The sequence below is a fragment of the Dipteris shenzhenensis genome, chromosome 1 (assembly GCF_047967505.1).
Source record: "Dipteris shenzhenensis isolate YYH24624 ecotype China chromosome 1, Dip_SZ_1.0, whole genome shotgun sequence".
NCBI lineage: Eukaryota > Viridiplantae > Streptophyta > Polypodiopsida > Gleicheniales > Dipteridaceae > Dipteris > Dipteris shenzhenensis.
In genome coordinates, this window is record NC_141596.1 from 34,570,302 (window position 1) to 34,589,964 (window position 19,663).

A 19,663-nucleotide genomic window follows, 5' to 3' on the forward strand; every position below is an offset into this window, starting at 1 on the left:
CAGATGGAGGGGGAGAGTACCTCTCAAATGAGTTTGCAAGGTTTCTGCAGGAGCATGGCATAAAGTAGCAATATTCATGTTGTCATACCCCACAGCAAAATGGACTTGTAGAAAGGAAAAATAGGCCTATCAGATTATTATTGGGCTGAAGCAGATACTACAGTAGTTTACATAATGAACAGGACTCCCATTGTAGCAATACATGACATAACGCCAGAGGAGATGTATACTGGTAGGAAACCAAATATTTCTCATTTGAAAATTTTTAGTTGCATTGCTTATGTTCATGTGCCAGATGAGTTGAGGTCCAAGTTGGATCCAAAAGGTGAGAAGTGCATCTTTATTGATTATTCTCTGCAGCAGAAAGGGTATAGATGCTATAATTCTTCTACTCGTAAGTTTACAGTGAGCAGAGATGTTTTTGATGAGATGAGCAGCTGGTATAAACCAGTAAATGTGATTGATGATGTAGATGCACAAAATGGTAATGCTGCACAGAATTCACAGCAGCAATCACAAGATATTAGTGGACCTGTAGTGTCCTCTAGCAGTGGTTCACATACTTCGCCATGGACAAACAGATTGAGATCAGGAGAATCTCCTCAAAGCAATGCAGATAGTGGTATGCACGTATCATGAAAAGGAAAAGAAAAGGTATATCAGCCCATGTTTGATGTGAATGCAGGTTACTCTTATGTGGATGGTGAATCCGGTGGCTCAGAACAGAGCATTGATGATGAGTTGGGTATTCCTTCTGTTGTTACACCTGGAGTAAGGAAGACCAGGGATGTTTTGAGAGCACTTGGAAGTGAGTCTATTTTGCGTAGGTCTACCAGAGCTAGGTATCCTGTGAATAGGCTGAAATATGATGGATTTACAACCATTCACTATGCCTATATGTTCAAAGTGATACAGGAACCAGAACCCACTTCTTTTGAGTAAGCCATGGGAAAAGAAAAATGGGAGAAAGCCATGGATGAAGAAATGGATGCCTTGGAAGCAAATGTTACATGAGAATTGGTGCCTTTGCCTAAAGACAAGAATGCAATTAGCTGTAAGTGGATTTATACGGTGAAGCACAATGCAAATGGTTCTGTGAACAAATACAAGGTAAGATTAGTTGTCAAGGGGTATGCACAGACATATGGCATTGATTATGAAGAAGCATTCAGTCCGGTTGCAAGGATGGCAATCGTAAGAGCAGTCATTGCTATGGCTGCATCAAAGGGATGGTCTTTACATTAGATGGATGTAAAGAATGCTTTCTTGCATGGTGATTTGCAAGAAGAGGTCTTTATGGAGCAGCCACCAAGTTATGTTCATGCTGTTCATCCTAAGTTTGTTTGTAGGTTGAAGAAGGCCTTGTATGGCTTGAAGCAAGCATCTAGAGCATGGTCTGACAAGATAGGACAGTATCTTGTCACTATTGGCTTTCAGATTTCCAAGGCAGATTTCTCACTTTATGTGAGAAAAACAGAGAAAGATATTATGGTGCTTGTGATTTATGTTGATGATTTGATCATCACAGGTGATAGTAATGAAGATATCTTTTATGTGAAAATGCTATTGAAGCAGAAGTTTGAGATGAAGGATTTGGGAGAGCTGCGTTATTTCTTGGGCATTGAGGCTCTTGCAGAGGCAGTATGGATTGGACATGCTGTCCAAATATGGGATGACAGGCTGTAAGCCTATTTCAGTTCCTTTGGAGCAGAATGTGAAGCTGAGCGCAGATGCAGGTGAGCTTCTGGAAGACCCTACTATGTAGAGACGGATAGTAGGAAGTTTGATTTATATGACTATTACTAGGCCAGATTTGAGCTATGCTGTTGGATTGGTAAGTCAGCTTATGCAGGCTCCAAGGAAACCGCATTTGGATGCGGCTAGACACATACTCAGGTATGTGAAGTCCACATTGCAGTATGGACTATTTTATGAGGTTGGGATTCAGATACAGTTGCATGCATACACTGATGTTGATTGGGTTGGTAGTATTTCTGATAGACGATCTACCAGTGGATATGTGTTCTCTTTTGGGAGTGCTGCAGTCACTTGGAGCAGCAAGAAACAGCCTACAGTTGCCTTGTTGAGCACAGAGGCTGAGTACAGGGGTGCAGCAATGGCTGCATGTAAGGTAGCTTGGTTGCATAAGCTACTCTATGATATGCATCAGACAACAGATGGTTGGGCCAGTTGTCATTTATTGTGACAACATGAGCAGTATACACTTGGCAAATAACCCAGTCTATCATGCTAAAACAAAGCACATTGAGGTGTATTATCACTATGTGCGGGAGAAGGTTTTACTAGGTCTTATTGATCTAGTTTATGTCAGCACAGAGGATCAGGTAGGTGACATATTCACGAAGGCATTGGGCGCAGAGAAGCTGTGCAAGTTCAGAGACCTGCTTGGTGTGCAGAAATTGGGATTGAGCTCGAGGGGGAGTGTTGAGATATCGAGCTCCACTCGTGATATGCTAGGGTGATCGTTGTGCATTTATGTCACCGACTTGTTAGCTACAGATGTAGTTGGTACACCGCCTATGAATAATAGCTGGATGACAGCTATCCTTATGTACTCTAGTTCGTGGCTCAGTTAGTATGCCACCTTAGTTAGCTGAGTTTGGTTTGAGACCCACATATAAGGTTCTTCTATTTCTTTGTACTAGAGTTCTTTTGGCTTTCACAACTAGAAGAGGAAAACTGTTTTCAGCCTCCATCTTTGTGTGTATTTCCCCATTGTGTATGTGAGAAAGCCGCAAGTGAGACTCCTTCCTTCTCTTCCACTATCTTCACACTCTGCACCCACAGTGTAGACAGGCTCATAGGATGTCTAGAGGTCGCTTGGTGACACAGGTTTCACCGGAGGCACTAATGCTGACAGTGTTTCTGCCGTGAGACTTCTATGATGAGTGATCATGACACTCCAGTTAGTTGATACACTACCATACAGATGGATCTGCAGTTTTGTTGTATGTACATTGTATTTTTGGTACTTCATGTGATGTACTACTATGGATTATGGGCTGTTTGTGCCTATTGTGACACCCTTTTCTATCTGCCGTAATTTTGGGACAGCAAACAAGATAGTTTGTTGTTTCAAGAGGGGGGTATGTCACGGGGATGTGGTGGTGATGGTGAAGTGTCCAAACTAACTGTCACTGAACCTAGGGTGCCAAGCTAGGGGCCTTAGTTAATGCCTAAAAGGTACCTATGATTTCATGTGCAATAGGTGCACTCCTAGTGCTATTAGAGTGGCTTCAGTTTCTAAGGTCATTGGTTTGGTTCAGTGGGGTCATCCTTTAAAAATTGACCCCCTAGAGATCCTACAAACTAGGGTAATTGGTTCCAAGCATTAGGGTCATGGTTTGCCAACTAACCGCCCAAGGGGCATTAAATTCCTACGTCTCATTTGCCATGTGTTTGTGTGTGGAGCTTGTGTGGCCTCTCTGCTTGCCTTGTGGCACTTGGGTGTCACCTCTGGAAGCCCTTCGAAGGCCCTAGAGCCCTTCCTTTCCCTTCCTTGCTGTTTTGAGTCTTCTCCCCTACCAGAGGAGCTTCTTTCTGAAGATGGCGGATTTCTGCAGCCTCCCTCTTGCTGGCTGAAGTTGATTTGGGAGCTTTCTTCGCAACAATTCTCCTTCCCTTGGTGTTTCCTGCTGCTGGCATGCTTCTTAGACTTGGACGCCTCCATTCTGGGCCATTTCTGGAGGTTTTCTTGACTTTCTTTGTGAAAAAAGTCTTCCTTTATTACGTGTCATATTGGGAAATATCCCATATTCATTTTGGTATTCTAGTGTGTGTCTATTTTATATTTGTTTGTACTTGTGTGTCACATCAACACACATCAAGGAGTCTACATCAAGCTTATCAATGTGAGTCTTTCCATTTTGGTCTATTGCTCATTTCCATTTCCTTTCACTTTCATTATGTTTCCACTTGAGTATTATCTTTGCTTGCAGCATCACAAAAATGGGAAACGGGTTTGGGTTCTTGTAATAAGAAAAATTCCCAAGCTGCCTATGAGGTTGCATCCTACATAAACTACACCACCCATGAAACTTTGGCCTTTGAAACATTATGCGACAACCATGCTGATCTGACAAAGATCACGGGACCTTTCCATGGCTTGGAGGGGGAACATGGCAGTGACAAAAGAGAGAGGAGGCAGGGCAGTTCCCAAAGGCTGAGGGGAAAAACTGGGTGGGCTGGTGTTGGCAAGGCCATACATTGGTCACAATGGAGACATCAGGTCAAGAAGGCTTAGGGTAGGAGGGAGGGACACTGTAGAGAATGACAGTAAACCAATGCATTGTCAATTGGCAATGAAACTCTCTTTCTTGAAGGGGAACTTCATAGCTTCGGTAGTAAAACAAGGATGAACTAAAGCAATATTGAAGCCCTTGGTTGAAAATTCCTTTTCAGCTTTTCTCACATTGTGGGTTTAAATCCCCAGTTGTGTTCCCGCAACTCCCTAGCCTACCCTCTCTCTCTCCTTCTCCCTCTCCCTCTCCCACATCTTTCTTCAGATATGATAAATATTACTGCATCTGAGGTCATATTCTTGGACGCCTCACATCTAGCTCCTGTCTGGTGCAAGGTGCACTGAGAATTGAGGTGTTGGTGGGCTGGAATCTTCATTCTGGTGGACGCCATCATGGCGGATCTGTTTCAGCTTGCTGGACCCTCTCTTTCATAGGCAGCTCCCTCCTACCAGAGCCTGTTGTCTGCTGTTCAACCAACTCTTGGGGCTGTTTCGGGCTGGAACAGGCTCTTTCTGTTGGCTTGATTCTTATCTTCTCTTTCTGCTCTATGCTACTGTCATTCTTGCTGAGATTTTGCAAGGTTGGATGCCCTGCCATTGGCCTGGAAGAGGATTGGGGCACTGGTTGTGATACTCTTTTCTCAGTAATTGCTTTGATCTATGTGAATGCATTGCTTGGCATGCTGTCATTGGGAGTTGTTCACGGGCACAGCCGCGGGTTGGCATTGTACTGGGTTGCACCTGTGGGTGAGCTCTTGAAGGGAGTCCCTTGTATTTGAGCTAACCAGTAATTAAATAAATACCGCAAGGGGCGCCAAGTGTTGGGGCCAACAGGTGTCACTTTGCATGCTTTTGAGTAGGGGCATTCTAGCCTCCTTTGTTTTAAATGGTTTAGTGATGCTATGCTGAGAAGTTATATGCTCTAAGTTTTGCTTGTGGGCAATGGCAACGGTTCAAGTTGGCTGTATTTCAGATTTGTGAGATAATAGTGTCAGTTACATTGCCCTTTGCCAGTCAAAGGCCGGTTACATTCGTGGCCTCTCTACCAGCTGCCGCACTGTTTTGGACGATTCAGGGTTTGGTTGAGGTCGTTTTTCAGCTTCTGCCTTTAATTCTACAATCGCCCACCTCTACTGCTGCTGGACGACACTCTGAACAGCAAATCCAGTGCTGAAATCTGAGAAAAATAGTCAGAACTGTGTTTTTTGTCCCAAAAGTCGAGTTTTGAAATTTCAGGTTGGATACTCAGTATTTTTTGGGACTTTCATGATAAGAGGGCTCATGAGTATTGCTAGGACACTTTCCTGCAACAAATTTTGAAAAGCCCTAAATATATGAAAATCCTAATTTTTGACAGAAACCCTAATTTTCAGAATGTAGGGCTTTTCTAACTTTTGCAGTCCTTTGGCACAATTGAAGCCTTTGACATGCAAATTTTTTGTGGATTTTTCAAAATTGATGTAATTTCATTACTATTTGGCATTCATTTGGGCATTCTGCCTCCTTTGGGCATAATTGCTCAAATTTGAGGCTCTGCTCCGATCTTGGTGACTCACATCTCAACATTTTGAGAGTCATCATGTGATTGCTCCTTGTAGCTGGTCCCATGGCCGACATCGACATATCATTCGTGGCATTCTCGCCATATTCTTCATCGACATACTTCTTCGGATCGGGATGTGCACTCTTATGTGCAACATCTACTTGGGGTCATTTACGGGTTCTCTGCTCTTGCTATGCATAAAATGAATGAAATATATTTTTATTTTCTATGATTGGGTTCAATAAAGGTTCTCTGCCTTGCATAGTCCTCTTAAAATGATGTATTTCTTTTATTTTTATGGTGTGTAGCTCCATGTTCCTAGTTAGTCCTTGGAGTCAAGAGTGGGATGTACTGTGGGAGCCATGTATTGGCATTGATAGGTCTATATATAAAGCATGGCATGTGAGTTCCAAGAAGTTGGTGCATTGGTTTCCTAGACCGCTGAGTTGGTCATGCATCCATGCTGAGACATGAGCCTTTGAGTCATGTTTTGGATGTAAAGCCATGTGAGTGCTCAGTCCGACCTCTGAACTGTGCTTAGACTTCAGCCTTTGAGTTAGCATGAGAGCCATGTCTAGTTCAGACATTGCATAGAGAAGTAGATACTCTCATTGTCATGTTTTGTCCTTGGTTCCATTCCAGTAGTCACTCACCTTTCCTCCATGGGGGGGTGTTAGGAAATGGAGTCAAGATGAGTCAGTTTGTTGTTTTTTAGTGTGATTTCTAGTCTAGTGTATCTTATGGATGCCACGTGTCACATTGAGAGTTATCCCATATGCATTGGTGTTCATAATAAGAGCTGTACTTGTCTAGTGTCAAATCAATCAAATCAATCAAGTATCAAGCCTACAAGTTCTTTGGTCCACATGTGAGTACTTTCATTTTGTTTATTGCTCTTGTTATTTCATTTCCATTTCATTATGTCTCTCTTGGAGTATCATTCTCTCTCTCCCTGGCCTACCCTCTCTCTCTCTCTCTCTCTCTCTCTCTCTCTACCATGAACATTTAGTTAGCTAGGCGTAACGAGCGGGAAGAAGAAACTTGGCGATGTAAGGACCAATCATATGTAAGCTTCAACCTGGGCACTGGTAGAAAAGAATGAAGCATCTACGAAAGAGAGTGCCAGAGGGGTCGATAATGCATCCCCAAGCCATATTGTCTGGCTGCCAAAGGAAAAGACAATAAAGTACGGTCATCATGAAGTACGTCACTAACAACAATGATGCCAAGGCTGATCACACTGTAAAAATTGCAGCATCATTTCCCCCTTAAATATGGATATGAATATTCAATATGTTCAAGCCACCATGCATCTTTGGGGAACATAGATGCCGCACAGAGGGTAATCTAATATTCTTATTGCCATGCTTTGAGCACTAGAAAGTCTCCATAATAGTGGACATGAAAAAAGGAATGTGTTTTTTATCAAACATTATCAAAGGCAAGAAAAAACGAATATAAGCCACCAAAATTGATTGCACAATTCGAAGCCAAACACGAAGAGGTCAAGTGGCTAATTTCCAATATTCCAGTTTCTTCCTAAGCTTGCAAGCACCCAATCTGTTTGTTGAGAGCGAGTGATGTTCCATCCCAAAGGATAGCCAAGATGTCGAACATGCTGATTGGGCAAGACAGTTTCTCCCGCCCATAATACTCTATGCCAATCCTTAGCATGCAAGGGCATAAGCTTAGACTTTTGAAAGTTCACTTGCAAACCAGCAGCTATTCCATACAAGTATAAAGCCTTCATGAGTTGCGAAAGATCAGATTTTGTGTTCTTGGGAGTGAAGAACGAATCATCAACATAAGCTTGCGCAATCATGGGCTTTCTTCCATGTATTTGCAGACCATGCAAGACATCTGTAGCCACAAGATGATCAATATAGCAGAGCATCGGATGAGTAGCTATGGCATCACACACTTCTTTTTATAGTGAAAACTTTGAGTGCTTTGTATTACAAGATAGCTATCCCAGAAAAAACTTGTAAGCTGAAATATCACATCAAGAGAAAATATCCATGTAGGACAAATATACATCATGATCTATGCATTGAGTTTGTAGACAATCGAACAACGATTGCTGCAAAGAACGACGAAAGAAAACAAAAGGAGAAAAAATTGGATCACCAAAGACTCTGTGGTTTCTAGCTTTCCAGAGAGTCCAAAGTGCCCAGTAGAGCGAACCCATATAAAGAACAAGTCGAAATCCGGCCATCTAGGAGAAATCCCAAACAACCAGAAAAGCTTGCCAAAAGAAGCTTGAGAGAATCTCATTCTCAATCTTTGCCGAAGGATGTTCAAGAAACTCCATGTCTTGGGGCAATGTCAAAAGATATGAGATACAGATTCCCTTGGAGCTAAACACCGACGATAGATAGCTGGAGCAATACGTCTGCATGATAAAAGCTGCCCAGATGGAATACCCCCCAACAGAACCTGCCATAGAAAGACCTGTCGTCGCACGGAAACCTTGGAGTGCCAAATTTGCTTCAATCTATTTTTCCACCATTTGACTGGATGATGCAAAGACCAAATCTGATTTGCCTTATCTGACACCCAGGGTGGTGATAGCAGAACTTTATAGAAAGAGGAGACTGTTATATGAGACAGCTTCAATGAAAGAATGAACGAGTATAAAGGAGACACACACACACACACACACACACACACACACACACACACACACACGCAATATACATATGTATGTATTTGTGCACGCATGTGTGTGTACATGTATATAAAATTTGATAAGAACCATGTCACATGGCTCTCAATGGCTTCTCGTCCTTTGGCTTGGTGTCTTGCATGAGCTAGTTGACATCCACAACATGGTTTTGCCATGCGGAGGCAGTTTTACAACAAGAGGATAGGCCCGTGGTATATTACAGTAGAAAGCTCAACGATGTTGAAAAGAGCTATTCAGTTTACGATAGAGAGCTACTCGGTGTCATCCAGGCATTAAAGCGTTGGAAGCCTTACTTATACGGAAGGACTTTCATGGTCAAGATAGATCACCAAGCCCTTAAGTGGCTTTAGACAATGCCTAGTTTACAATGGAGTGATCGGCAACAATGGTGGAGCCAGATATTCCAGTAGGTCGGGGAACGATAGAGTACGTCCCCGGCCAAAATAACCCCGTTGCCGACGCTCTAAGGCGAAAAGGTTCAATCTAGACCATTGAGAAGGCCATTGTGCTCGAAATCAAGGGAAAGGTCTTGATAGTATGAAGGCACAATATGCGGAGTCAGTAGAGTTTGGCACTCAGTTCCAGTTAGCCACGACACTTGCTCCAAGCCATTACTCATTAGAGGACGGTTGGCTTTTCTATAAGAAAAGATTATGTGTACTCAAAGACAAACGGTAGTTACTTCTTCATGATGCCCATGATGCCCTCACCGGTGGTGGTCATCAGGGTATCAATGGTACTTTGGAGAAGTTAGTGCGCTATTTCTATTGGCCAAAGATGTGGAAGGACGCATACGGCTATGTTCAGAATTGTTAGATATGCCAAAAGGTCAAGGCTTCCCACAAGAAAGCGGCAAACTTACTTATGCCATTGCCAATGCTCGACGGTCCTTTCCAGGACATAGGTATGGACTTCGTGGGACCACTTCCAGCATCCGCAGGTACACATAACACTGAATGTCTTACTATTGTTTGTCGCTTTAATAAATATTGTATGCTTATTCCTTGCAAACAGACGGCCAACGCTGAAGATGTAGCTCTTTTGTTTATCAAGCATTGGTATCCCATTGGAGGGTTGCCAAGGACCATCACATCCGACAGGGACTCCAAATTCACGTCTAATTTTTGACGTGCCTTGTTTGATAATTTTGGTACTAAGCTGCAGATGTATAGCGCTTTTCATTCGCAATTGAATGGAGAGACGGAAAAGTATAATGGTATGGCCTTTGATATTTTAAAATCATATTGTCATGATGCTCTGGGAAAGTGGGAGTAGTTTCTTCTGCTTGTGCAGGCCGTTTTGAACCTTCAAGCGTTGGTCGCACACCTTATGAAGCGACATTTGGACGGTGGTTTACATCACTCTTCTTCCGGATGGTGTCTCCATCTCTTGAAGCCAACAAAACCACCGAATCGATTGCAGAGATTACGGAGTCCGTGAGAAGCCGCATCGCCAAAGCTCACGTACACGCACCAGGCTAACAAATCCAAACGAGATGTCCAATATAAAGAGGGTCAATGGGTATATTTATGCATTATCAAGCAAAGATTGAAGCAGGTGGGCAAGCAATGCCCTAAGCTGTCCTTCAAGAGCTTCAGACTATTCCCTATCATTCAAAATGAAGTTACGCTTTTCGGACAGTTGGACTATGCACAATGTGTTCCATGTAGCTTGGTTGAAGCCGTATTTTGGACCTCCTCTTAGAGACTTTTCTGACGAGCAGGAACCTAAAGTTCTTGATGAAGACGAAGTTTTGCAGCCAGAGCAGATCCTTCTTCATAAATTCAAGCATGGGTCAAGATGCAGGATCCGTGAGTTTTACAACAAGTTCCATGATCGAGGTACCCATGAAGCAGTGTGGATGGACGAAGACTTTCTCCAAGAATTTACACAGATTTTGGTGGACTACTTGGAAGCAATGAATGTACCGCCAAGTTAAGGAGGGAATGTCACATGTACCCCTGCACTTGGGGGCAATGTGACACACTGGCTACATCGACAAGTGCATAATAGCTACCTAATAGGAGATTTTGTCGTATGCTGTGATCCCTTTGTGAGCCCTTGTCCACAGGGATAGTCAGGCACAAGCTACGTACGTCAGTCTCTCAGCCTTAGGTCAAGTCAGAAGAACAGTTCTTGTTCACTGGTACCCACTGGAGAATAGTAGGTTAGTGTTTCCATCTTGGATTAGTGATAGGTCTATGTCCAGTCTAGGATAGGAGCCCTTTTGGGCCCCCTCAAGGCTGGAGCATGTGAAGAGGAATGGGTTGGGGAAGGGCTGCCTTTATAGGCTGCCCTGCACCCCACCCTAGGTGGGCTTTTATGGGGCAAAGGGCTTGCAAAGCCAGCCCACAGTCGACTGAAAGTCGTCCAGTTTGGGGCTGCTTGGCTCAGCCCCACTTATTTAAGGGGAGGCTCTTGCCCTCATTTCTCATTCAGCCCAGCACTCCTACAGCTCCACTCCAGCCCCCTCTTGAGCAGCCTGACAGTTCCAGAAGTTGGCCTCTGACCAACTTCAGCTATTGGCCTCAGTTCAGCCCTCCTGGAAGGTGTTTACGTAGCGCATCAGTTGGGGTTTCAGATCAGCAAACAGAGTAAGGTGTGGGGTACTGTTTCAGCAGCTCTTTTCAGTTATCCTTTACAGTTTGCACAGCTCACTTCTCAGTTCTATATTTCAGTCATCTCTCAGCTCTCTTTTAGAATCTATTACTCCTAGCTTTCACTCTCTCACTTATGCAGTAACCCTGCATCCCGGTGGACAACACGAGCCTCTTCCTTGCCTTGCAGAAGTGCCCTAGTGCCCTTCATTGTTAGTGTGGACAGCATCAAGGTCTCGGTATTGGTCGGCGTTGCTTCTTAGGTCTTTGGGTCTGCTGTACGTGTACACTGTACTCTTCAGAAGCACGTGTCCATGCTCTCTCAAAGAGTGTTGTTTGTATTTCTTAGTTCTCCAAGTATAAAACAAATTCTCCCTTGATTGGGGGAGGGGTCCCTCAGTGGTTACAGGGACCCAATCGGTTGTCGTCTCCATTCTCTCTCTACCCTTATCTCCTTTCTCTTTTTATGGTGCATAATGCTAATTTCTCGCTAAAGGTTTAAAGGTCTTGTTGTGATTACATGATCACATTGCCGTTGCATGTTACAAACCAAGTCTATGGCCGGGAATGCATGTCATGCTTGTGAGGATTTGGACCTTTTGAATCACATGCCACCCTCAGGTTGCACTACAGTTATCCTCTTACCTCCAAGCAATTGATGTAGTGCTCCATGAAGCATGACGATACATGCATACTCCTCTAGATATGCTGTCTACTAACTAGGATTTTCTAGTTCCACACAACCAATTACCATATACCCCCAATTCCATGCAACTACGTTTTAGAAAAGCAGATTCCTTCATGGCATTCCAAATATCCCAAAGTATAAGCAAAAAGCCTCTTTTTTGGAGCTCAGCCAAACTCGACCTTGCATCTAGAGTTGTGGTAGTGAACCAGGTTCTTTTGGCCACCGCTTGGTTTGTGTGTTCTTACTGGTGCCGGTCTAGGTATTGCATCACTTAGCTCATTAGACTAGTCAGGAATTTTTTATGAAGTGGACTTGATGGCACGGCAGATGTTGCAGTGAGGGTGGCCTGGGAGACCAATATTCTCCCTACATGTGAAGGGGGCCTTAATATCATTGACCCGGATTTGCAGTGCAAAGCATTGCGTGGTGGTGAGGGGACTCATGCCTGGGCAGGAACCTTGGAAGGATTTCTTTTTTGGACGCATTCAGGCTTGCACACCAACCTGGGGAGATGATTGGGTGGACAGCCCTCACTGAATCTTTACTTATGCCTCTCTCAGATCTCTTGCCTCTCCTTTCATGACTGCCATCCTGAAAGCTTGGGGGAGCTTCAGGAACACTCTTCGAAGGGTTCCGCTGTCTACCCTCGAAGAGATTGATAGGCAGCCGATCATTTGGAACGATAGTATACTTGATGAGCATGGGAGACCACTGGGCACTTCCCATTACATGCAGTGGTCTAGATGGGAGAGAGGCCCCGCCTCAGTAGGCACTTGGAAGGCTTTTATCAGGCTACCTGAGGATCAGAGACTACAGTATGTGAGTCACCTCAGAGGGGTAGCACGCAGGGTTCAACAGATAGATGCAGCCATCTCGGTTGAATGGATAGTTGAGATGCCTATTACTTCCACCACTTGGATGGGAGCTTTTTCGAGGATAGCAGTTCCTCTGCAGGTGATCGCTCTTCGAGGTCTCAAGGAAGATGCACTGGTCTTTGACGTTGGGGTTGGAGGTATACTCTCTAGATCCACGGATGATATTCTTTTAGAGGTTGCCTTTCAGCTTGTCAGGATTGCTGGTTTTGTGGACCATGGAGCAGGCTTGCAGTGGTACTTAGACCCTGATCCTTTGCTCTTGGCCTGGGGATTCTGGAGGTTGTGATTATATGGAGGTGCACCTATCAGGTGCTTGCAGTGGAACCCAGGAGAGTGGGAGTGGATAGATCATGGGCACCGAGAGAGGGGGATTCCCTTCTTTCGTTTCACGGTTGGTAATGCCAAGAGATTTCAGCTGAGCAGTAGGGGTTGGATTCCCTCTAGAGCCCCCCATTGGGACAACTTCTTCATCACCGCAGATTTGCGTAGGAATTTCTGGAGGAGGCTCTGGAAATTCCTCAGAATTAGAAAGATCACTCTTTCCTTTTGGCTTTCTATTCATGGAGGGATTGCAGTGAACTTGTGGAGATCACAATTTGGGGCTGATCCCACTTGCCGTCACTGTCATTCTGCAGAACGCGACATTGCCTTTGGGACTGCAGTCAGGCGAGGACTGTTTGGAAAGGGGTTGCTCGGATACTTAGCATTTTTCATACTTCCCCTTTCTTCATGACTTGGGGCTCGGTCGCATGGTTATCCCTTACTGGGCCCCAGGTGTTTTATGAGGGTGAGCCTTCTTCTTGGGGACTCTCGATCTGCCGGCAGGTGATAGAGCCATGCTCTCTTCAGGATGTACCACTTACTCCCTTCAGAGCTTCGCATGCTTTAGTGGACACCTCTTGGGAGATTTTGGCAGGAGGAGGAGGGAGGAGGAGAAGGGAGGAGAAGGAGGGAGGAGGAGAGGGAGAGGATGGGTTGCAAGGTTGGAGGAGCATTTTCTCTTGACACATTTGGAGAGCCAGATGCACAGAGGCCTTGGATGACACCCAGATACACCCATCACAGGTGTTCACGGGTATTTGGAGTGACACGGTTCACACTTTGATAGCCATATGGGCTAGCATGCAGGGCCCTTCACGGGCAGCCTCTTCTAGGAGGACTGTATTTCTTCGAGTTTGGAGGGGTTCTCCCTTTTTCTCGAAGGTTTCTACCGGATTGAGATGGCACTATCAGCCCCAATCCTTTCTTTTTGGCTCTTGAGCTTTTCATGCATTGCATGGTGTATCCCATATGGACCTTGCTCTAACCGTTTTCTTTAATACTTAATAGAAGTCTCTTTTTGCAAAAAAAAAGAAAAGCAGATTCCTTTGAATGTACCGTTTTGGCCACTATATTGTTCATTACTCAAGGTTTCACCTTCTCCAGCTTCTCTAGGATACCTTCCTTACCAACACGAGTGGTTTCATCCTACTTCTAAACTTCATTTGATTGAGTGTGTCCTCTCTCAACGAGAAGACAATAGAAAGGTAGATCCCACTGCCTCATTGTTAGAAGATAATGCATTTCTTTGGTGTCAAAGGTGCTTGAAACACGCAGAGGCATAGCATGCAATCACTTCAAGCATGTACTTTGTACATAGTTTGTGCTTACCTGCGTTCAATTTTGACCTTAATAGTTTTCTTGTAAACTCATGACTCCCAATCCTCGTAACTGCCAAATCTAACTAGGCATCACATTCACCTCCTAGACATAGACCCACCCGTGAGCTGAAGGTCTAGGGTTCCATTCCTGAGCCCTGTCTCTGTTTAGACTTAACGGGACACTTCCCATATGGTATATATAAACCTTCACAAGAGCTACGACTTTGCCATTGATGCACATGTTTTTATGGAGAGGACACTTCTATTTTAGGGTGCATGAAGAAGTACATACCTCTTCATGCTCACACTCTTTGCAGTACATACCCTTCCAAGAGTGAATCTTCACTTGGATTTTATGGAATCACATACTTCATGCATGTTGATTCAATTTAGAGTATTGAGACTTGTGCTCTGCTATCACCATAGTCACTTTCTACTCCTCATCTCATGAAGGATATTAGAACTCATCCCACGAAGGATATTAGATTACGAGGGTCTTATAGGGTATTAAAGCAATCTTTCATTGATACGTATAAAAAAATGACCACTACCTTCTACTCTCCACCTTATATTTAACCGTACTCTATATGGAAGAGATGGAGAGAAGAAAACAAAAAAAAACACATGTCAACCCACAGGACATCCATAGTCATCCCCTCAAATCACTACATGATGTGAATCGCACAATTAGACTCATGTGCATAGGTGTGCTGAACCAACGAGACACATAATCGTGAAGAGACGTACCTCATCACATAAGAGATTTATCAAGGTTGTAGATAAGTTTAAAATTGGCATCGCCTTAGGTGGGAAGTTTAGAGACAATTGAAAGTCATCTAAAAAGACGACAAACGATAACTAGCAAAGTGACACAAGGTAGCCAAAGAAAAGATTCCAAATGGAGGACTTCTCCATAAATGCGCTTGCTTGTTTGAAGGTGGGGGTTGAAGAGACATGGAAGCTAGCTAGAAACGGAATGGAAATATGAAAAGCATAATGAAAGGTAGAATGGAAAGGAAAGAAAGTACAAATGCAAGGCAATAACCAAAATACTCACAATGTATTGATAGCTTGATGTTGACTGTTATAATAGACTATAGACAAGTACATCTCTATATAGTGTGACACTAGACCCTAGAAAGTCACAATGTCTATGGGATATCTCCCAATATGACACATGGCACGTCTAGGACTCACTATACTATAAAACACCACCTAGAGCACCTAGAGCACACATTTTTGACTCACTTTGGCTTCATATTCCAACACCCCCCCATGAAGGCAAGGTGAGAGACTACTGGAATGGAACCAATAACAGAACATGACAATGACGGTCATTAAAACTGTGCATGTCGATCTAGAACTAGACATGGCTCTCCCCCATCTCAGAGGCAAGTGAGCATGGCTCAGAGGCTAGTGAGCATAACATAGAAAGCGCATCTAGCATGGCTTAGAGGCTCATCATGCATGGATGCATGATCAACTCAGAGGTCTAGGAGACCAATGCACCAACATCCTGGAACTCTCAAGCTAGGCTTGATAAACAAATAGACCTATCAATGCCAATACATGGCTCCCACAGTACGTCCCCCCTTGGCTTCATAACAGGACATGTTAGGAAGCCAAACACCAAAATAGGAAAACCAATACATCTTTTTAGGAGGACTATCCAAGGCAGAGGACCTTTAGACTCAATGACAACCAAACACTTAGTTACATATCATTTTAGGGGGACTACCCAAGGTAGAGGACCCCAAAATACATCAAGCTGTAGGAATAATAAAAATAGATCTCTTAGGAGTAAGAGATGTCCTCCAAGTAGCCATTGCACATGTGTGCACATCCGTGCGAGTCGATGACGATGTCGATGAAGCACTAGGCATGGATGTCCCAAAATATGTGTCGGTGAAGTCCATGGGGTAGCTACATGGAGTGGTCATGGCATGACTCTCAAAATAGAAGAAGTAGAGTCACCAAAAAGTCGATGTAGAGGTTGGAGGTGCCACAAGGACTAGTAGAGTCACTCAATATGCAAGCCTAGCACCACGGGCAATCAGAGAAGTAATCGGAGAAGTCGAGAAGTAACCGTACCTCACATCAAGATAATTTTTCTTTATCTTCTTGCTGCAAATTAGTGTGGAGTCTACACACCGTTATAGAAGGCGGATGAGGCGTGCAATGTGGCAATTCGAATGGCCAGAAGATAGAGCTTCGTGGGCAATAGAAGCGTGAGCAGCAGGAGCAGCAGCGTGGGCAGCTAGAAGCAGCGTGCACAGCTAGATGGCGGGCAGAGAGGATAGCTACGTGGGCAGCAAGAGAAGCTGCGTGGGCAGCTATAGCTTAGCTTCGTGGGCACCAACTGGAGCAGCAAAAGATGGAGGTGGAGATGAAGATAGTGACAGTAGGCTGGAAACTATCATCCTGTGAACTCAAGAACAAAATCCGCACTTAGGAATAATTTTGGTCACTTTTTGCAAGAGCTATATCTTTTCATAGAAAACTCGGATTGCAATGATGTAAAAACGAAAATTGTAGTACTCAAGGTCCTCTACAACTTCCCTGAAGACACAAAGTCGTGATTCTACTTCTAGATCGAGATAGAAGCGTCACATCGTCCGCAGGTCACAGAGAGAGTAACAAAAATAGCACCACTCCAGGACGTCTTTGTAGCTGAAGGAAGGAGAAGAGCTCACCAAGGAAAGGGAAGAGAGGTGGCAGAAGCTAAAGTTGGAGAAGACAACGTTGGAGGAGAATCCCAATGTTGATGAAGCCTTCAATAGAGAGGAGTAGGGAAGGGGAGCTCCTCCAAGAGAAGAGAGGACAGCTTCTCTTTCCGGCCACCCTCTACCTCATGGAGAAGCAAGGAGGAAGGGGAGGGCTAGGAAGGAAGGCTCTGATACCATATGAAGAGACATGGAAGCTAGCTAGGAACGGAATGGAAATATGGAAAGCATAATGAAAGGCAGAATGGAAAGGAAAGAAAGTACAAGTGCAAGGCAATAACCAAAATACTCACAATGTATTGATAGCTTGATGTTGACTGTTGTAATGGACAATAGACAAGTACAACACTATATAGTGTGACACTAGACTCTAGAAAGTCACAATGTCTATGGGATATCTCCCAATATGACACATGGCACGTCTAGGACTCACTATACTATAAAACACTACCTAGACTACCTAGAACATACATTTTTGACTCACTTTGGCTTCATATTCCAACAGGGGTTTGCGAGAGGTAGCACGTCTTTCAAACAGCAATAGGGAGCATTCGAAGAGAGTTCAATCTCTTTGATCTCATGTGTGACTTTTAACAGAGAATGTACAACTGCTATAACAGAATTTGAGCACTTTGAAAAAAGATGGATTCCATACTTTCTCTGTATCTTGACTTATTCTCAAGTTGTTGTTTTACAAAAGATGTCCTTCTAAGTCCATATGTATGGCTTGGCCAATTGTGGTGTTTAAGAAGCTCAGATACATGTTGAGTTGTTGAATGAAGCCAACCAATAAATTATATTTGAACCTTCTTTTATAGCTTTTCCATTTTTTAAACTCCCATGGCTTTGATGATTGGACTATGAAGATAGAAGAAACATTCAGCATGTTGACATTTGAGCAGATGAGTTTTGGGGTCATTTGGTTTAGAATTGAGAGATGAAAGTAGTGGGAACAATTGGGTTTCAGCTCTAACATATGCTGGGAGCTGTTCAAGCTGGTTAAAATGCGGCAAGCTGGTTGTGCAAGGTTGCATTGGTGATAATTCTTGAAGCTGACATCAAATTTAAAAAGGGTGGGGTGTTTATGCCGTAATTAGCATTTGAAGGGCCTCCTTTTAAATACTGTCTTGGGGATACATTGATATTCTTTCAATATGGACATTTCATGGAAGTCAACATGCACAGAAATCAATATAGAGGAATCTGAAGAGTTAACCCAAAATAGGTTTTGTTGCTACAAAGTAAATGGATAGTTGGGAGAAAATTGACCCTGATCGAACTGCTTGAGGAGTAAAATGCTTCAGAACGTGAGCTCAGTCTCTTATGTATGTAGGTGATCCAAATGCGTTTGGACTATGCAAGCATTGCATTTGTTAAATGAAGGTGAGTGGATGTCTTTGTGTATGATCTTAATTCACATGAAGAAGTGAAGCACCTCAGTCAGCTGCTAACACATTTTAATCTAAGTAGCAGTGGTATATTTTTGACGCTGCATGCTTGCTGGTGTAAGTAGCGTGCTTAGGATTTGTGTTGCAATAGTCTTGAAAAATGTCTCCATTTTATTTTCTCATGTGATAACACAATTGGTTGCAACAGAGGCACATAGCTCTGCTATTGAACTTTGCTAGTGCTTGTTTGTGGTACTATTGCACTTCGCTAGTGCTCTGATATTGCACGTCATTTGTGGTACCATTGTGATAAAGTGTTTCTTAAACATGAAAATTTACCTGCCAGATCAGATCGCCTCATTTGGGGATTTCTTGCAACAAGTCTTGATAAACAGGCTGAAGTCCAGAAGGCTGTGGTTGAGAGTTTTCTGCAGGATCACTTGGTAGCTGGGAGTCAACATTGCGAGGTCGTACAATTCATGTCAATTGCTTTGAGTTCTAGTAGGTTACTAGAGTCTTTCATTTTATATAACATTTTTAACTTAAATACCTAAATGGTTTTGCAATTTTGGCGAAGCAGGAAATGGTCTGTCGTTTAATTGGCAGGTTCGTTTTTGCAAGTGCCAGTCTCTCAGTAAAAAGCTTGCAAAAGAGGACAAAAACTATGAGGTCAGCAGAAGTAGAGGGCTTGAATGGTTCACCGGATAAAAGTTTATTACTGTCTGCAATGAATGGAGTTGTACAGCTGCGGCTGCTTAGCACATCAGCATCCCAAGGAGGTTTAGAATCAGGAGGAAGTCAGAGTTTAGTACCTCTGGTGGTTGCTTCTTCTGCTGCTTTGCTTGAAGAAAGTGAGGCATCCAAAAACAGACCCATTTTTACAGAAGTCTCACGGTTACTGAGGTAAAACGTCCTTTGTTTTGAGTTGCCCACTCTGGGGATAATACTCGTAGACAGGGACAATTGAGGAGTATTTGCGTGTGAGAATTGACAGCCTTGCTCATCTGTAGTAAATGGACACTTTTCTAGCCATTATAGTTGTGATTGGGAACTATCCGAAATGTTGAGAATCATTTTTCTAGTGTGCCAATATGCTCTGTAAAGTAAATTAACATGATAGCTAGAAGTAGTTCTGGACTATGTGCAAAACAGCTAGGTGCCTTTCTCGTTGCTTTCCTTTCCCTTACATCTGTGAATATTTAAAGGTTTTCAAGAGTTCTCTTATGCCATTTTTTTCACACATTTGTTTGTGTGTTATGTTT

The 19,663-nt window shown here is 43.5% G+C and overlaps 1 protein-coding gene across 1 annotated transcript in view; it reads left to right on the forward strand.

The window, feature by feature from the left end:
• Positions 1-19,663, forward strand: part of LOC147905740 (ARM repeat superfamily protein) — a 108,769-nt gene that overhangs the window by 21,881 nt on the left and 67,225 nt on the right. Inside the window, exons 3-4 of the mRNA XM_087374369.1 lie at positions 18,748-18,868; positions 18,982-19,304. Of these exons, the coding sequence (XP_087230495.1) occupies positions 18,748-18,868; positions 18,982-19,304 (444 nt within the window). The remainder of the gene's footprint in view (positions 1-18,747; positions 18,869-18,981; positions 19,305-19,663) is intronic.